At 41.1% G+C, this 21,227-nt stretch overlaps 1 protein-coding gene across 1 annotated transcript; it reads right to left on the reverse strand.

Annotated features, from left to right (window-relative positions):
* Positions 1 to 1,693: 1,693 nt before the first annotated feature.
* LOC126174965 (probable small nuclear ribonucleoprotein G) lies at positions 1,694 to 14,825 on the reverse strand. The gene is made up of 4 exons (XM_049921434.1): positions 14,642 to 14,825; positions 14,333 to 14,355; positions 14,093 to 14,217; positions 1,694 to 2,457 (listed from the first exon to the last, which is right to left on the reverse strand). The coding sequence occupies exons 1-4, from the start codon at positions 14,671 to 14,673 to the stop codon at positions 2,407 to 2,409; spliced, it is 231 nt and encodes a 76-aa protein (XP_049777391.1). The 5' UTR covers positions 14,674 to 14,825; the 3' UTR covers positions 1,694 to 2,406.
* Positions 14,826 to 21,227: the final 6,402 nt, after the last annotated feature.

Genomic DNA, 21,227 nt, shown 5'->3' on the forward strand with positions numbered 1-21,227 from the left:
CCACAAAAAATCTCTGGTAGAATGTGGTGTAATGAGATGTATGCCGAGTACTGGAGGAGAGATTGGTGCTAATTGTATTACACTTACAGGTAAATTAAATTCTAACTAGGGATACGCGAGTTTGCAAACTATCTGGTGTTGGCTGCCATGCGGCAGTAATATGGCCCGGCACAGTAAGCTTAAGATTTTGAATGAAGGGATTAAACGGCAGGAAATGAAAAGCCCAAGAGAGTTAGGGGAGACAGGTGCACCTGTGCCTTCACCATTTCAGAACTTAGAAAATTCACAGGGATTGAAATTGAATTATCTCTTGGGTGAAGGGCATTGGCTTGGCATGAGTGGTTGTATATTGTGATGAACTCTTACAAATAGGAGTGCAGTATAGCCGAGGAAATTTCATTGTACTATTGTCAGAATTTGGACTTTTGTTTTACAACTAGGTTAGTTGAATGTATTGGAGACTCTACCAAATAGTTCACTATTTTTAACAAATGTGCACACTACAATTTTGTAAGGCCATCATATTTGAATATTCCATTTTTAAATCACATTTGTTATTGTGTTGACTACATTATTTGAGCTTCAGTTCCATTTACTCCCTCCATTTTATTTAATGGCTTTTATCAATTTCTTATGCACATTATGGGTTGACTGTGGGATGAGTGCTCACCTGCAAAACCATGTGATTAACAGCAGGTGCTGTGGCATTCTCCTACCCCTGAAACAGAAAAAGTAAGGGAGTACCCACCCACAATCTACATAAAATTAAATCTTGTTATAGAATTGTCACAACTGGATTCTCCGAAACACATTTTGCATTTGAATGAAATGTAACAAAGCATCTACCAACAAATCTTTATAAGAAATACTACAAGATGTTGGGCATTCCTGTAGCACTATAAAGAGTTTTCTGTAAGAAAGTTTGTGGCGCCCTCTGAAATGAATCATGTCTCAGTTTTAAACTAAATTGAATTAAAATTCTAATAAAGGGCATGGGCTTCATTTTTGTCTTTTGCCATTTTAAATGATTTACACCAAGGTAAAAACTTCGTCCAAACCAAGGTTACCTTTATGTATTGTTCAACTCTCCTGCATACCGTGTTCAAAAAATAATTTAGCACCTTTTCACTCAAGTTAAGGCAGCAGTATAGAGCCCCTCACAAACTCCACAAGCCCTTGAAATCTGAGAGCAGCAAGAGCCCCAGAGATTATTTTCTATCAACCACTTACAGTAACATGAAGGACTCTTTCCTCCTCCTCCTACTACTACTACTACTACTACTACTGTTAGCTGTGTGCAATTAAATATCAAACTTCTTTAGTGACAGAACAACGTAAATCTTATATTAGACAGCTTTCACAAGAAAATTGCTGGATGTTGTTGGTCATCTACTGACACCCCATTTTCAACATACTGAATACTTCACACCAGGAAGTGCATAGTCACCTGCTTGCTCTCTTAAGTTACTTGCAAAGAGATGAATGGTCTAGTGTGTGACAGGAAGCAGAATATATGAACAGTATGGTTGGAATGGTGTGTGTGTGTGTGTGTGTGTGTGTGTGTGTGTGTGTGTGTGTGTGTGTGTGTGAGAGAGAGAGAGAGAGAGAGAGAGAGAGAGAGAGAGAGAGAGAAGAAATGGGATACATGAACAGTAATGGTGGAACACTTGAGAAAAATTAACATATGAAGCAATTTAAACTTTACACCAAATACATTTCCCACAAATGGCAGTGAACACAAATCCATTAATACCAGTTTTTGCAAATTTAATTACATTATTTTTCACTTACATTTACAAGAAGGAATCTAACATTAGAAATGAGTGCTTCTATTAGCAGCTACAATCTTTCGTTTTAGTATATGTTGTCAAAATATTTCACACCACTTTGCTTTTTGAAATTAATATATTTTTAATCTTCTTAATCACTCAGAAATGAGCTGTTAATATTTCAGGGTTTATTTCAGACCATCCTTGGTAAGGATGAACTGCAGCCAGAAACAGGTCACTCCAATGAATATAAGCCAAAACATTGCATCATGAATGGTCTACTGTGATGCGCAGGGATACAGAACAAGGATAATACAATGCTGATGCACCATTGGAGGTTTTAAACTTTTAGAAAAATTCACAGCTGCTACTTTTATCATTTTGCTTTTTCATTTCACTTAAACACTTCAGTCACATTTTTCACAGACACTGAACAGAGCATAGTTTACACACAATACTTCACAAGTAGGATTAATGACTATCTGTTGATACTTCTGTCATAATGACATGTCCACAAAATGAATATGATAATAAACAATAAGACAGCACAGAGTAATGTAAATTTGTTGTTGGAAAGGTACACTATTTACACCAGAACACTTATGCAATCATCCTGGTCCAAAATCCAGACACAGCTTCATATTCGATCCAGCGACTCCAACATCACAATACTGTTACCACGAATAACCTAGAACAATAATTTAAAACAGTGTTGCACAGAAAAAACTGAAGTAAAATATATGATACAAGTACACTTACATGAAAATCAAACACACACTTCCTACTAGTTAATTTGCCTTGTATGTTTGACAGTGGTTCTGCTGTTGCCTTCCAAGCTATGAAATAAGTACAATCTTTAACGTTTGAGTTTAAATGTGGATTGCACTCATTAAATGAATATTTTTAGTGTGGTGTCTTAGTACATGACAGCATTAAAATTTAACAACTCTGGCAGTGCACAATCTGTATTAAAAAACTGAAGGGCAGTAACAGTAGTGCATCTGCACAAATTCATGAAAAATGACAGGAGTTAAAAACAACTAAGTCAGTCCCAATTGACATAAAAGAAGAGAGCTAAAAACAGGCACCATGGAAAAAGGGTTAAATATGACACCATACAGAAATAGAGGTACAAAACTAAAAATCAAATGGCCTTCGCCATATTGCTTTGGCAGATAAAAGTAGTAAGCTGCGGTCGACAGCCCGCACGTCATTTGCTACAATGGCTGAGAACTAAGACAGCAAACCCAAAAAGGGACATAAAAGGTTAAAAACTGGAAATTCCATCAGGAAGGGCAGCCAGTTAAAACTTTAGTACAATGTGTACAAAGCGGCCACTTATCGAATGACGATGGATAAAAAGGCAGTGCCGAATACACAGCCGAGTTAAAATAACCTCCTCCTGGCAGAAGGTGAGGTCATCCGAGCTGCTCGGAGAAGCTTAATAAGCCGTCACTTATTCCCATGAAGGGAGGACCATTGGCAATGCCAAAGGGACAGCACCTCCCAACAGACAGCAACACTGAGATCACTGGAGGGAATATAGGTACTCGTGGGCTGAGGTACAAGGATTGCAGCTTTGGCAGCAGCGTCAGCAGCCTTGTTTCCTGGCAGACTGACATGACATGGAACCCACAGAAAGATCACACTGCTCCACCAAGAGTGAGGAGTTGACAGTTTTCCTGGACCTGAACTGAGGGACAGGATGGATGGTGTACAGCACACGTAGACTTTGAAGGGCACTGATTGAGTCTGAGCAGAGGACACAACTGAGAAGGCTTGTTGCTGGATGTACTCCGTGGTCTGATACAAGGCTAAGAGCTCGGTTGTAAATACTGACGAGTGTGCCAGAAGCCAATTTCTAAAGAGACAGGTGCTAATGACAGAGGCACACATGACCCCGCGATCAGTCCATGAGCCATTAGTGTATACAAAGGTACTATCGCATAGTTCCATGCGAAGGTAGTAAAATGAAGGCGATAGACCGAGGGTGGAGTAGTGTCCTTAGGAAGTGAATGGAGGCCAAGGTCAACATTTGCCACTTTACGAAACCAAGGTGGTCAAGGGTTCCCACCCACCAGGAAAGGTGCAGGTAGAGTGAAGTTAAGAAACCATAGCAAGTGTCAAAGGTGGACTCCAGGACATAACAAAGAAGGGCAAGCCCCATAGTGAAGATCAAAGGAATCATCAAAGAAGGAGGCATATGATGGGTGACCACGCATGGCAGACAAACGGCACGCGTACCTGCTGAGGAGAAAGTCACAGCAGTAGGACAAAAGTAGTTCAACAGCTTCAGCATACTGACACTCAACCGGGCTGGTGTAAAAAGGCACCCATGGCCAAAAGGATGCCACATTGGTGGCTAGTGTTGAGACGGCCACAGAGGCATGGGCATGCAGACATCAATAAAGCATCTACAGTAGAGTTTTGAATGGACAAAGGATCGGTACAAATGAAGAAGGGTGGTTCGATCGAAACCCCAGGAAGTACCAATGAGGACATGTAGAATATTTAACTGCGTACAGCAGGCTGCCAGGTAAGATATATGGGACAAAGAATATCCTATTGAGGATGACCCCAGGTACAACAACCGAGTTAGAAAACTGCTGCGGAAGCAAAGGGAACTTCACAGCAAACATAAACATAGCCAAAGCCTTGCAGACAAACAAAAATTACGCGAAGCGAAATGCAGTGTGAGGAGGGCTATGAGAGAGGCGTTCAATGAATTCCAAAGTAAAGTTCTATGTACTGACTTGGCAGAAAATCCTAAGAAATTTTGGTCTTATGTCAAAGTGGTAGGCGGATCAAAACAAAATGTCCAGACACTGTGACTGAAACAGAGGATGACAGACTAAAGGCCGAAATACTAAATGTCTTTTTCCAAAGTTGTTTCACAGAGGAAGACTGCACAGTAGTTCCTTCTCTAGATTGTCACACAGATGAGAAAATGGTAGATATCAAAATAGACGACAGAGGGATAGAGAAACAATTAAAATCGCTCAAAAGAGGAAAGGCCGCTGGACCTGATGGGATACCAGTTCGACTTTGCACAGAGTACGCGAAGGAACTTGCCCCCCTTCTTGCAGCGGTGTACCGTAGGTCTCTAGAAGAGCGTAGCGTTCCAAAGGATTGGAAAAGGGCACAGGTCATCCCCGTTTTCAAGAAGGGACGTCGAACAGATGTGCAGAACTATAGACCTATATCTCTAACATTGATCAGTTGTAGAATTTTGGAATACATATTGTGTTAGAGTATAATGACTTTTCTGGAGACTAGACATCTACTCTGTAGGAATCAGCATGGGTTTCGAAAAAGACGGTCATGTGACAACCCAGCTCGAGCTATTCGTCCACAAGACTGAGGGCCATAGACACGGGTTCCCAGGTAGATGCCGTGTTTCTTGACTTCCGCAAGGCGTTTGATACAGTTCCCCACAGTCGTTTAATGAACAAAGTAAAAGCATATGGACTATCAGACCAATTGTGTGATTGGATTAAAGAGTTCCTAGATAACAGAATGCAGCATGTCATTCTCAATGGAGAGAAGTCTTCCGAAGTAAGTGAGATTTCAGGTGCACCACAGGGGAGTGTTTTAAGACCATTGCTATTCACAATATACGTAAATGACCTTGTGGATGACATCGGAAGTTCACTGAGGCTTTTTGTGGATGATGCTGTAGTATATTGAGAGGTTGTAACAATGGAAAATTGTACTGAAATGCAGGAGGATCTGCAGCGAATTGACGCATGGTGCAGGGAATGGCAACTGAATCTCAATGTAGACAAGTGTAATGTGCTGCAAATACACAGAAAGATAGATCCCTTATCATTTAGCTACAAAATAGCAGGTCAACAACTGGAAGCAGTTAATACCATAAATTATCTGGGAGTACGCATTAGGAGTGATAAAAATGGAATGATCATATAATGTTGATCATCGGTAAAGCAGATGCCAGACAGATTCATTGGAACAATCCTAAGGAAATGCAATCCGAAAACAAAGGAAGTAGGTTACAGTACGCTTGTTCACCCACTGCTTGAATACTGCTCAGCAGTGTGGGATCCATACCAGATAGGGTTGATAGAAGAGATAGAGAAGATCCAACGGAGAGCAGCACGCTTCGTTACAGAATCATTTAGTAATCACGAAAGAGTTACGGAGATGATAGATAAACTCCAGTGGAAGACTCTGCAGGAGAGATGCTCAGTAGCTCGGTACGAGCTTTTGTTAAAGTTTCGAGAACATACCTTCATCGAGGAGTCAAGCAGTATATTGCCCCCTCTTACGTATATCTCGCGAAGAGACCATGAGGATAAAATCAGAGAGATTAGAGCCCACACAGAGGCATACCGACAATCCTTCTTTCCATGAACAATACGAGACTGGAATAGAAGGGAGAACCGATAGAGGTACTCAAGGTACCCTCCGCCACATACCGTCAGGTGGCTTGCGGAGTATGGATGTAGATGTAGATTTTTGTAGTTTCAACGAATGGAAGGGCAACAGACCCAAATGTAAGGGTGGTTGACGAAACCACTTGTGTTGCCAGAAACTCATACAGACAGTTTTGTCAGTGGAAAAGCAAAAGCCACTGTCAATGCTCCAAGAGTAAAGACGATCAAGACACCGCTCAGTGAGACAGGTCCATGGAGAAATGCAATAGATAGCAAAATCGTCAACAAACAGAGAGCCGGAGCAAGCAATTCTGCACCCTCGTGTGCATCCCTACCACAGGTTACACATTTGGCTGGGTGTCAAGATGTTCTAGTGTGGTTGAAACAATGACACTGGTAGGAGCACACCAGGTTCGAAATGTACGGCCAGACTGATAACTTCATAGCCCGCTTTGACCTTGGACGGCAGCAACACTATCAAGGGTGAGGAAAAGAGTGTGGGTGGGCACGAAGGAGGAATCTACCTTTTTCATTACTCAATTGACAGCAATGACACCCTGATCAGAGAGGTAAGATTGGATTTCAGCCTCAGTTTAGACAGTCGAGCAGCCTGGTGTGAATTACACCACGGGAAGAATTCAAAGTTCTATGGGCCTCAACACGAACAGGATAGCTGTGGAGAATTGAGGCAGCAAGCAGTTGTTGTGCTTAAGAATCAAAATCAGTCTCCAAAAACAAAGTGCCATTCTGTAAACAAGAGCAGGATTTCACAGGGCCAGCAATTGCATCAACACCTTTCTGAATAATAAACAGATTTACCATGGCAAATGACTGACCATCTTCAGTATGTGAGACCACGAGGAACTTTGGTGCAGTGGGAAGGGTTTTCGAATCCTTACACTTTGTAGATGTCGATTGAGAAGATAATTGACTCATTGTGAGAAAATCCCCCATAATTGCCAGTGTCTCCAACGGCACGCTCCTTCCAAATGGGGACTCCCTCCACAAGGGAGCGCAACTGCCTTAGGCGATTGTTCACACCTCAGATCACACCTCCCGAAAACCTGACAGAGACCAATTGGCAATTTGGGAAGGTTGCAGCTCAGGCAATCACACCTACTTGGGCCTGGCCCATACCAGAGCATATGTGCGAACCCTACCTGTCGACCTGGGGCTGGGAATTACGCATTACCCAGTCACCTGTTACGTGTCAGACGCATGGGCCGGCCTTCAGGGATGCACAGGGAGGAGGAAGAAAAAGAGGAACCTCACATGCCGAAGTGGAAGAACGAGAGAAGGGAAACGAAGAAAGGAAAAGGGAGCGAAAAACAAAGACGAGACTGCCCTTACGTCAGTGACAGACAATGCAGAACATTCCCAATAACATCCCAGACACGTTCCCCAAGGGAGGGGAAAAAGAATAGCAATAGGATAGACATGCAGCACAGAAGGGAAAAATGCTGCAAAGGCTGGGGCCCCAAGGTAGCCATGCATGAACCCGCCAAAGAGTGGCGGGCCCCCCTGGGGGGGGGGGGGGGAGTCTATTTCATGTAAACACAGCCTACACCATTGTGGAACCACCACCATCTTGCACAGCACCTTGTTGACAACTTGTGACCATGCCTTTGCAGAAGGCCAGTGCCACACACTTACAAGCTGAAACCAGGATTCACCTGACCAGGCCACTGTTTTCCACACATATAGGGTTCAACAGATACGGTCACGAGCCCAGGAGAGGTGCTGTAGGCAGTGTCTTGCTGTTAGCAAAGGCACTCTCACATCTGTCGGTTACAGCCAAAGCCCATTTCTGCCACATTTCACCACGCTGCCCTAACAGATAGGTCCATTGTATGTCCTACTTTTATTTCAGCTGTTATTTCATGAAATGTTGCTTGTCTATTAACACTGACAACTCTACACAAAAGCTGCTGCTCTGTCATTAAATGAATGCCATCAGCCACTTTGCTGTCCATGGCAAGGTAATGCCAGAAATCTGGTATTCTCAGCACACTTTTAACTGTGGATCTCTGAATATTAAATTCCCTAGTGATTTCTGAAATGGAATGCTACATGCGCCTAGCTACAACTACCATTCTTCCTGCCGGGCCATAAGCATGCTAGAAACGTTCCAACATGAATCACATTAGCACAAATGACAGCTCCACCAATGCACTGCTGTTTTATACCTTGAGTATGCAGTACTACTGCCATCTGTACATGTGCATATTGCTAGCCCACCACCTCAGTGTATCTACAGCTTACCGATTCAGATCATCATACCTTTAAAATTTAGTAACCCATACGCTAAATAAATAAACTGGCAACAAGCTCCCTTTCTTAAAGTGTATCAATCATTTTAGAGAGTGAAATGATAGAATGTACCACACCGGAGGTGTCTTGAATTATCTACTCTAGGTCACAATGTGCAACCTATTAGAAATAAAGTACTCCACCTTGAAACTTAACACTTTTGAACAGCATAGTGGTATGCAACACAGAGTATGGTAAGCAACACTGGAATACAGCAGAAGTGCTGTCATCATATAGAATGAATGACAAAGTTGCCATGGGAAACTACGTAAAGGATGGAAGGACGGGGGATTATGCCACTGTATCAGAGGTGGCACATATTTTAAACCCAGAGAAGATCTGATCACAATGCAGATACACAGTTTGAATCTGTAGCTCTTGAACTAACAAGGCTACACATTCATAAGAAGTTTATCATTTTGTGTGTGTGTGTGTGTGTGTGTGTGTGTGTGTGTGTGTGTGTGTGTGTGTGTGTGTGGCAGGGCGGGGGGGGGGGGGGGGGGGGGGGGATGATTGTAATATGAACACTTTCTTTAAAAAATGAACTTAGGCCTTAGAAAAATTTCCAGCCCTCAAAAGTAACATAATAATACACAGACATGAATATTAACACAGGTGTTAAAACTGAAACTTCAAAGTACTTAAGTACATACTTATGGCATAAAGGGTGAACACTACTACTATAGTTCAATTCTTTTATCTCTGCAGCTCAAGCATGCTCACCTGGACACAGGAGATTGCTGCAGTGCCAGTTGCAAATGATTCAGCGCCATAGTATAGTATAAGTTCGCAAACTTACATTTGGGGGGAGCGCACAGTTTGTGAAGTAAAGCCACCACGGCCGCATTAACCATTTCGCAGCTACAGAGACGTGCTTCCTGCATTCCGTGCGTGCGCGACTGTCATCACTGCACTGCTCACCTGTGCTGACATCGTGTTCCGACTGCTTTGACACACTTCATTCGATTTCACAAAAACTATTTGGTCCAAAACTTTGATTTTTACACATCTTGACTGATACCTTCCCCCATAAATAACTTAATTTTGTTTCGATGTTCAACACAGTTATTGAGCAGCATTAAATGTAGTAAACCATTGCATGAAATTTTGAAGAGCTTGCAGAGGTAAAAGCCCATAGCCTATACTTTCCGTATGGTTGATTTTAGTTGCCACAATGTTGAGAATGTAATGTGGACAAGATACCTAAATTTCATATAAAATATACTGTATAACAGTATCATTTAAGTACCAGATAGGTGTCATACGTAATATTGAGAAATATTCTGTCTTTCGTGACTGTAATAAAAGTTTTATTTATACCAGAGTCATTTCGCTTTTTTCTAAAATGTTCTTATTAAAACAAAGTTGGCGAAGAACACAAAACTTAATTGTGGACATAATAAAACATAGAAACTAAAATATATTGTCAGTGAGGCGCAGTGCGCAAACAATTTGTTTGTCACAATGGACAGCAAATACTTGCCAAAACATAGATCGGTCAACGAAAACATTGAATATGATGATGTTGCCAAAGCAGTGAGGCAAAGAATTGCATCAGACAATCAAGTGGCTCGGCAACGTACGAGCCGACATTCTGCTCTAAATAATACTTTTAATACTGTCGCAAAAGAATATATCTCAATATGAATAGTAAAAGAGCGACTGCGGAAGAGAAGATATACAAACAAAACAGATAACATGAATATTGTATGTGTGCCTTATGATTATAATGAAGAGACAAAGCACTAGAAATTTCAAAAAATTACATTCAAACAAATAAAATTCATGAAGACACTTTGAAATTGTTTTTAAATAAAGAAAACACTAAGCACCGAACAAGGTCTGAACTGAGAACCTTTCACTTAGCAGTCAAACACCTTAACCGTTACGCTAACACAGCTTGTCCTTCAACAGAATTCCTGCAGGACTCTAAAATATCACACAAAATACCGATAAACACTGTTGGTATGACTATGAATTACTCACGTTTTGTCGAAGTACAATAGGAAAAACAATTACTGCTGCACTATATTGGGAAAAAGCAGTTCGTGAGAATGATACAAACACCTTTCCTTGCTATCGCTTGAATTCGGAGGCTTATTGCTTGTCTGGTTTAATTAATTAATAGAATATGAAGCAACTGGTATAAAGAATGCTTTTTCCAAACTTTCTATAAAAGATAGTCTGCTATCAAGACATTGCTTTTGTTCAATTACTTTATTTATGACTGAACGTTTCTAAAACTGTAGCCACTTGTCCGTGCTCTGCACTGCAGTCGAGCTCTGGCAACGTTCTTGCCAGTTCATTGGCTGACTGTTTTGTGACGTCAGATGTGCAGAACGAACCTACTCGGCTGCCGTCGTAAATGACGCACACTATAGTGTATGAAAAATTCGGCCCAAGTTTTAGACCAGGGAAGTCTCGACAGGGAGAGTTTTATTTATTTCTATGCCTATCTGAACATTACTGCTAGATAATAAAGCTACAGACAGCATTAGTAAAATCCATGAACTGCAGGCCAACAAAAAGATATTTTTGAAAACTAAAATGCATACTTTTGTTAGGGCACTTGTAAATCAAAGCTGGTACAAAATGTTTATTGAAAACAATGGAGATACTTAATTCCAAAAATTCTGCACAATGCTTAATTTCTTCAAGAGATTTTGAAACATAGCCACAGCAACAGCAGCAGCCATGTAAAAAGGGATGGATAACTGTGGGTATTCGGAAATCTTCCCTGATACAATTTTCTCAGTTCATTACAAAAGCCCAACACTAATACATAGTTCCTAGATCACAGACACATACAAAATGGCAGATTATTGCTTGCTGAAACATAAATATATACACTGGACAGAAAATAAAAGCAAAGTAGTATGGGATATCACAAAATGCGAAAATGGAAAAGGCAGGGAGGTATAACATACAAATCAAAGAAGGGGGCAGAAAAATAGAAAACTTTGTAAATGATTTTCTCCAGCACTACAGAGAAGCTGCAACGAAATCTCCCTGAACCTGTAATACCACAATGACTTACACAGAAAGTGCAGTGATGTTTTCCACACCATAGCTTGAAATCAGGTAGACGATGCAGAACTTATAGCACAGAGGCACTGGATATTGAAACTGAAGTGGCAGCAGCATCACACTTATTTCCACTCCATTGTTACTAATGTGTGGTACCTTTGAAAGATTTGCATATGGGTCTCTCCATGTCAAACCATACGGGTCAGGGCACCCATGTATAGAGGCATGTTAAAACTTTGTATACTTGTTTGATACATGAAATGAACTTTGGCCAATTTTTATAATAATCTCAATTATATTCATAGTAATGAAATGTGCTGCACAACTGATTTGAAAACTAACTGACCACAGTTTCCATGTAAATTATTCTAAAACTATCGAATGTGCAGTGAACATTCGTCATAAACTGAGGTTTAGTACACAGTAAAAATTATTGGAAAGCGAATACATATCTGCTTTTCTAATTAATTGATTTTTAAAAAGAAAAACCCAATTTTTCAATGTTCCCTGCCGAAATTTAACAGGTTTTTACACACACACACACACACACACACACACACACACACACACACACACACACGTTTCACAAACGGCACAAATCTTTCAGAAAAAACTGAAGATTGAGAAATGACAGGATGTAATACTTCATTTAGAAGACTGAAAAGGTGACAAGCAGAACCTCTGTTTCTAACAGAGACATACAGCAGCAAACAGAAGAGTTTCATCAGACCTAAATTTTGTCTTAATAGGATAAATTTAAAAATTAAATTATAATATGAAATGCTTGGGGAACGATGACACGCTGCAGAATGTTAATATGTTCAGGAGAGTGCACTGTAAGTTGTCATTGCTTGTCTTTGTATATACACCAAAAATTATGTATGTCAAAAGTGTGGGTTGTCACTATGTAGCTCCAAGCCCTTCATACACACTGTTCAGCCAAGTCATTCACCAGAACCTAATAACTGCAAGCAGACAGCCTCAGCTGTAGACTGGATTATCACTTTTACAATACAACCACAAACTACTTAACACTGATCCATAATGTGTCTCATTGCACATTCATTTTACTCTTAAGTAAAGACCATATCACTTCCACAAATTTACAAGAAACATGACAGACTAAGTACATCTTGTCATTGTATTGATGTCTACTTGACAAAATGTGGGAGAATGGAATGTTACAAGCATCATTTTCAGACCAGTAAAAGGAGAATGATGGCCCATGTGGATGCATAAATCTAACTGTTGCATCGCTTTCATCATCATTCACTTTCAAAACAATACCTAGCTACGAGAAGGAATCTTACACACAAGCAACATAGCAATTATCATGTAATGAACCCCTGGCATTAACACTTCACTTTGACAAATCAAAAACAACATAAGCTGGTATCATAGCTTAAGTGTTTGGCTCCAATCTGAGTTGGTGAAAGTGCCAAGAACTAACACGTTAAACTAGTTTCAGGAACAGTTCTTGCAGATTAAAAACATGCACAAACACAACTGCAAACTTTGGCTTTGAAATAAAGAAAACACTTGTTTCACATTTTCTTGGGAAAAAAAAAACTTGCACATTACTAAGTACCCGTCCATGAAACTGTCTCTTAATTCCTTTGCTTGTTGTAATGTCATGTCATACAAACCAGACACATGAAATGGTCCAACTCATCACATTTTACGTAGTTATAGTCTTAATAAATATATATGTTTAGAACATAAGTACACTTGACCTAATGGCAAAGATACAGCACTCCTGCATTATAATAGTAGCACCTGCTCTTATTTAGTCAGCTCAGACATAGCTGTCAGGGAAACATCACATTCATCTGCAATAGAACATCTCTGAAAACATTCTCTACTGGAGCAATCTTAAATAATTTCACCTAGAAAAGATGGGAATATTGTAGTCTTAATTTAGTACAATAATATTTTAGTAATTTTTTCTTGATTTAATTATTTCATTCTAGGGTGCTGCATGGTCACTGATGGTATCTGTTCCTTCGGACATGTCCGAAAGGACAGATACCATCTTCATATAGTTAAGGGTAACTGGCCATTGACCACCTCCTCCTTCTGCATGGATGCACACGTATTACTCTAACTCCTAGGGGACTCAGTAAGATTGTCTGCCACGAGTGATTAGTGTATTGTGCAGTTGCACTACGGATGTAGTGTGTAGACATTAAGTTGGGAGTGTGGGTCTCACGGGGAGCGAGCAAGGGATAAGTCCCTGGAGTCGCGCTATCCTGTTCCCTCGGTGGCTGAGATTGATAGTGTATCTGCCATGTAAGCAGGAGATCCTGGGTTCGAGTCCCAGTTGGAGCACACATTTTTAACTGTCCCCTTTACTACTACAAAGAAACTGGCAGAGGCATGCATATTCAGATACAGAGATGTGTAAACAGATAGAATATGGCACTACGATCGGCAACGCCTATATAAGAAAACAAGAATCTGGCACAAATCTTTAGATCAGTAACTGCTTTTACAATGGCAGGTTATCAAGATTTAAGCGACATTGAACGTGATGTTATGGCATTAGATCATACTCGAGTGTAAATCATATCTAAACAAATCAACTGTACTTACCACCATGCCAATATTGTTCTTCGTTCCATCCTTACATTCTTCAATAGTCTCGTCAACGACTAAATTCATGAACGGGTCAAATCCACGTAGAATACCCGTAACAAGACGTCCGCCATTTAGTTTTACTGTACAAGAATACTAACATTAGATCTAAAAATGATTCTGTATGGAAAAGAACTTAAGAAGCTTTTACGCCTTTTGGCTTTGATTGCACAGCTCTTATACTCAAGTAATACTTACACGACAACTTCTTGTCCATGAACCTGGGGAGAGGGAAAGTATTGAAATGTTAAAATTTTTGACAAACTTTTCCATTCTTAGTTCTAGAAACAAACTATTCGATACTTAAATTTCACAACAGTTACGGAAGGTTAATTTCATTCTTACAAACGAGAGTTCCAACTTTTTTTTTGGGTATTTGTTATTGAAAAACTTCATACCCTGATCAACTTGAACAGAGTCTCAAGTTGAGAAGGAATGCACTTCAATTGATCACATACCCACATTACCTTACCGGCTTCTTCTAACAAAATAGTTTCAAGTACTTACTTCTTCAGTTCTGGGGGATGTGCTTTACTCATATTGCAAGAACACTTTCTTTAATGGAACGTCAGTTAACCACTCAAACTGTAAATACCAGACTCTTGTACTTCCCACGCCTGAGTAACTACGAAATAACTAGCGACTAGCGTGAACCAAACAAAAATGGAAGATACACCACTGTAACTTCTTTGAGTGCATTCATTATGTCACCCCGAGGTTCACAGCGCTTTCACGTGCAACGAAAACTTGTACAGATATTCGTTCACCACACCAACGCTACCGGTGGCCAGCGTTTCCAATTGTGCAGTCGTAATTCTAGAGGCATAGTTTTCAGGATGTCATCAGCCTAACGAATTCGTGCAGGGGGATATGTAGTAACGTAGCTTTTGAACTCTAGCGCTTACAGAAAAGTTATCGAAGCAAAAACTAGGTACTAATATAGGTTTAAATCATCCGTGAAGTTCAAATACTCTAATAAAGAAGAGGTAAAAGTAACATTCGAAAATCCCTTTCGAATAAGTAAAACCAATTTGAAATTTCTTTCGGTTTGTGTTTCTTTCTCCCTCGTGAAGTCTAGGGTACAAACTTTTTGTTTATAATAAAATCTCACACACTTTTGAGTGCGATTGCCTGTCAATGTTCTAAACTTTGGAGTACAATTGGAGATATTTTGGCTTTATGTTCACTATGTAACTTGAGGGCTTTGAATGTCAATCTTGTCGCAGTCTGTTGCTAGACTTAGGAACTTAATATGTATGCTGTGTTCTAACACAGTGGGAACAAATATGAAATGTAATGCAGTATCTTGAGACAGCGTTTTATTTAGAACAATCGTGCACTTCATACGTAGAACTATTACACTAACACACAGGGAAGTCGTTACATAATTAGCTAACATAAAGCGAAAACCGTCAAGTAAACTGGTAGAAGCCGACCTCGTGGAAGATCAGTTTGGATTCCGTAGAAATGTTGGAACACGTGAGGCAATACTGACCCTACGACTTATCTTAGAAGAAAGATTAAGGAAAGGCAAACCTACGTTTCTAGCATTTGTAGACTTAGAGGAAGCTTTTGACAATGTTGATTGGAATACTCTCTTTCAAATTCTGAAGGTGGCAGGGGTAAAATACTGGGAGCGAAAGGCTATTTACAATTTGTACATAAAGTAGATGGCAGTTATAAGAGTCAAGGGGTATGAAAGGGAAGCAGTGGTTGGGAAGGGAGTGAGACAGGGTTGTAGCCTATCCCCGATGTTATTCAATCTGTATATTGAGCAAGCAATAAAGGAAACAAAAGAAAAGTTCGGAGTAGCTATTAAAATCCATGGAGAAGAAATAAAAACTTTGAGGTTCGCTGATGACATTGTAATTCTGTCAGAGACAGCAAGGGACTTGGAAGAGCAGTTGAACGGAATGGATAGTGTCTTGAAAGGAGGGTATAAGATGAACATCAACAAAATCAAAACAAGGATAATGGAATGTAGTCGAATTAAGTCGGGTGATGCTGAGAGAATTAGATTAGGAAATGATACACTTAAAGTAGTAAAGGAGTTTTGCTATTTGGGGAGCGAAATAACTGATGATGGTCGAAGTAGAGAGGATATAAAATGTAGTCTGGCAATGGCAAGGAAAGCGTTTCTGAAGAAGAGAAATTTGTTAATATCGAGTATAGATTTAAATGTCAGGAAGTCGTTTCTTAAAGTATTTGTATGGAGTGTAGCCATGTATGGAAGTGAAATGTGGACGATAAATAGTTTAGACAAGAAGAGAATAGAAGCTTTCGAAATGTGGTGCTACAGAAGAATGCTGAAGATTAGATGGGTAGATCACATAACTAATGATGAGGTATTGAATAGAATTGGCGGGAAGAAAAGTTTGTGGCACAACTTGACTAGAAGAAGGGATCGGTTGGTAGGACATGTTCTGAGGCATCAAGGTATCACCAGTTTAGTATTGGAGGGCAGTGTGGATGGTAAAAATCGTAGAGGGAGACCAAGAGATGAATACACTAAGCAGATTCAGAAGGATGTAGGCTGCAGTAGGTACTGGGATATGAAGAAGCTTGCACAGGATAGAGTAGCATGGAGAGCTGCATCAAACCAGTCTCAGGACTGAAGACCACACCTACAACAATCGTTTCTCCCTGTGTAGGCTGACGTTAACAAAATATTTTCGCATTTGGAGGAGAAAGTTGGTTATTGAAATTTCCTGAGAAGATCCTGCAGCAGTGAGAAACTTTTTGCTTTAATGATATCCACCCAAAATCCGAATCATTTACACTCTCTTTCTCGACAATACAGAATGTGCTACCCTTCTTTGAACTTACTCGATGTAATCCGTTACTCCTATCTGGTAAGCATCACACATCCATTAATGGTACTCCAAAATAGGACAGACAAGTGTAGAGTAGGCAGTTTCTTTGGTAGGTCTGTTGCGTCTTCTAAGTGTTCTGACAGTAAAACACTGTCTTTGGTTTCCCATCACCACAACATTTTCTTTGTGTTCTTTACAATTACTCATAATCGTAATTCCTAGGCAATTAGGTGAATTTGTTTTTGATTTGAGTGATTCATCATGTAACTGACGTTTAACATATTTCTTTTAGCAGTCATGTGGATAGTCTCACACTTTTCATTATTTAACGTCAGTTACTAATTTTCGTGCCATATATATATCTTTTCTAAAACGTTTTGCAATTTGTTTTGATCTTCTGATGACTTTGTTATGCGATAAACGACAGCATCATCTACAAACAACCTAAAACAGCTGTTCAGATTGTCTCCTAAATCGTTTGTATAGATAAGGAAAAGCAGAGGGTCTATGACGCTACCTTGCGGAACTCCAGAAATCACTTTCGTTTTCCTTGGTGAATTTTCGTCAGTTAGTACAAACTGTGACTCCTTTGCCAAAAAAAAAATCACGAATCCAGTCACATAGATGAGGCGATATTCCATAAGCACGTAATTTGATTGCAAGCCACATGTGAGTAGGGAATCAAAAGCCTTCTGGAAATCTAGAAATACGGAATGAATTTGAAATCCCTTTCGATAGTACTCAATGAAGAGCTGGTTTTTTTTTACAAGAAGGTTGTTTTACAAATCCGTGTTGGCTGTGTGTCAATAGACCGTTCTCTTCAAGGTAATTCATAATGTTCGAACACAATATATGTTGCAAAATCCAGCTATATATCAGCGTTAATGGTATGGGTCTGTAGATTGCACTGATAAAAGCTGAGAATTCCTAAGAATCTCCACAGTTCTAAAGCGATCTCTGGCCATGGAATACCTAAGTTGGCTTTGACTTTTCTGGCAATGGTAACGATCCCACTGGTGATACGAGGGGCACAAGAAGGTGATCTCTGTCTGCCCAAAAACACAATTTGTAGCTCTCAAAACGACACCGTATTCGTCTAGGTGTTTGAAAACCTCAAGTAAGTGCTGTTCATGTTCCTCTACTGTTTCGGAAAATAGAGAAGATCGTCAAGATATGCAAAATAACATTACAACCCTTGTAGCACCGATATATGAATCTTTATCATGTCTGGGCAGCACTTCTTAATCCAGACATCATGAACTGGCTTTTGAAGAGGCATAGTGATAGCCGTCTTCAGTAGATTTTCTTCAGCTAGAAGTACTTGAGTTAGCCTTTTGTACACTGTAACACACTGAACACTGTTGCACCACAGGGTGCACATTTATAGTCTGTCAAGAGCGGTTTGGAGTAACACCCTCGTATTGTCTCGGCGTTAAGGGCATGATATTCCCAGATGGGCGCCATGTGCCACTCTTCTTTGGGAACAAATATAGAGGAGATGACCAAGGGCTGCTAGACAGATAAATAATGTCTCCTTTCAACGTGGAATTAAATGCGGTCATTGCAACGGCGTAAGAATCTGGAGAAAGGCGACTGGGTCTGCTTGAAATTAGTAGGCCTTTGGTAGTATTAATACAATGCATGGTGCTGTGATGTACCTCTTGTGGGACTCCTGGAGGACGTGTGATACGTGAGAACTGCTCCAGTAGCTCAGCATATCTACTGCCTGTTGATTGGATCATCTTGGTGTTATGCACCACCGCGCTACAGCGACACCCGCCGGTAAAAAGTGCTGTTACGCTGACGACGAGGAATGAGTTGGTCACATCTGGCAGCAGGCGATAGTACACTAAAAAGTCGGTCCCAATAGTTGGCTCCATCACATCTCGTACATTGAAGTTCCATGTAGACTTTTAATGGAACTACACTTCCTATTAATTAGGATTCTTAAATAACATGTGCACCTAATATTCCCTGTGGTTTAGGAAAGGCATCTGTTCTGACAGATAATGAAGGCCCAGATAACTGCAGATACAATTATAATCGCATCGTTATCATGCCACTACTGTAGTACAATATCGATTGAAAGAACTTTTGACAAAAAAGGTAAAAATAAGAGATGGTTAATGAAATTTGGAATAAATGAACTCAATATGTTATTGTATGATTGAATCTGTTATAGTTTTAGATTAAACTGTTGCTCGAGCTTTCGTCGAGTCATGGGTGTCGTGATTCAGATGTCCAGCTATCATCACGACTGACCAGGGCAGACAATTTGAGTCAGCCCTGTTCAACGAGATTTGTAACATTTGCGGCATCCAGCGCGTCCATACCACAGCATATCACCTGCAAAGTAACGGGCTAGTCGAGTGCTGGCACCGCACTTCCAAGGTGGCTCTTCGATGCCACGACTGTCTATGGACGGAGGCCCTTCCCCTTGTGCTACTCGGCATTCGTGCGATCTATAAGGAAGACTTCATAGGCACAATAGCTGAGTTCGTATACAGCCAGAACATTGTTCTGCCTCGCGAACTTGTGAGCCCTTCCGCTTCTCTCCGTCAGCCCGACTTACCTTCCTTCGTGGACCATGTTCATCAACCTCCATATCCCTCCGCCCGCTAGCCATTCCTGCCCTAAGGTTCACGTCCCGAAATCTCTGGACTATTGTGAGTACATCATGCTCCGAGATGACATTGTCTGTGCTCCCCTCCAACCTCCATATACCAGCCCGTTCCGTGTTCTCCGGCGCTCAGCCAACACCTATGACATCCAGATGAAAGATTCAGCTGTTACAGTCTCTCTCAACAGGCTTAAGCCTGCTCATGTCGAGCCTTCTTCTACCCCCCTTCAGGCCACGACCATGCCACTCACAGTTGTGGCTCACGACGCTCCGACCACTCCCTCCACGTCGGACTCACACACTCGGTCGAGTGACTTTCAGCTCCAATCGTTGAGCTCTCCTCCGACCTCGCACTCTACTCCGGTCTCACGCACTCCGTCGAGTGACCACATGCTTCCCAGGTCGAGCTTACCTACGATCACGCCCTCGCCGCCAGGCCCTTCGCCAGTCCCTTTGACCTCTCCACTATCGCCTGCCTCGCCCTGTCGAGGTTTCTCACCCCCCCCATCTTGAACGTGCTCTCGCTCGAGGTGTTTGTGCCTGTCCCCCCCAGACATAATCCACAACATCTCAATAATACTACGCGATGATACACTGTTCGTCGTATGTTTCCTTTCATCCAGTGCTCATGACACAACCTCCGCCATTCCCTGCCACCTGGTGAAATGTGTTCCCCTCTCGCCCGATGTCGACCTGGACATGCTTTGTGTGTTCACCACACCCACCGGAGACATTGTCGTCGTCGCTCTGTTCCACCCGCAAACTGCCGGCCTACTTATTGAGGCACGACCATCACGCCCAGTATGACGCCCGGCTCGCTTCAACGACTTCCAGGTTCGGTGGCCGAACCTTCCTTCACAACATCTACCCACACAGCTCCCCGATGATGCTGTCGAGCTGATCGTGGTCTGGATCCCGTGGATCACCCCTGCCGACGCCATAGTCACCCCCCCCCTGGCCTCTCAAGAGTACTCCGTACTGTGGGGGGGGGAGAAGTGGGGGCTATGTGGCGCCGATGAGGTCGACACCAGCATCGATATGAGTATCACCTTTGAACTAAGCTAAGATTATCTTTGTGCAGTTCCGCCATGTCAGTTCTTTGTAAGCCTTGCTTGTGTAAAGAGGTGAATAAATGAACTACTGTTAAAATGGTGTTGTTTGGTGTAACCAACCCGAACATTCACCTCAACCTTCCTAGGATTAATATTATTGATATATCAGCAAAATAATCTTTGTAAATTTTTGAACTTTATTTGCTATCTCATTGAATACAATGAATTAATCATCTAGGGATGTAACAACAGATGCTTGATTTATGCATACTGATATTGATAATACCAAAATAAGCACTTTCCATATATAATACTAATGAAGTGAGGTTACCTTTCAGGTATTAAAGTCATCTAACTTCAGAAAATATTGAGTTGAAGCTATCAATTGTTTCACATACATTTTGTGTATTGCCTGGCAAGTTTACTTCTGGGGTATGACACCTTCTCAGACTAACTTGCTATATCGAAAAGGGCCATTTTAGAGTCTTAATCTCTTTTGGATAAACTTATGTGAATGTGCTTGCTGTAAACAAATTTGCTGTACACATGTTTGAGATGTTTTGCTAGCTTACTTTACATCACAATGAGCTCTTAGGTGCCTGTGAAGT

This window comes from Schistocerca cancellata, chromosome 3 (assembly GCF_023864275.1).
Source record: "Schistocerca cancellata isolate TAMUIC-IGC-003103 chromosome 3, iqSchCanc2.1, whole genome shotgun sequence".
Lineage (NCBI taxonomy): Eukaryota > Metazoa > Arthropoda > Insecta > Orthoptera > Acrididae > Schistocerca > Schistocerca cancellata.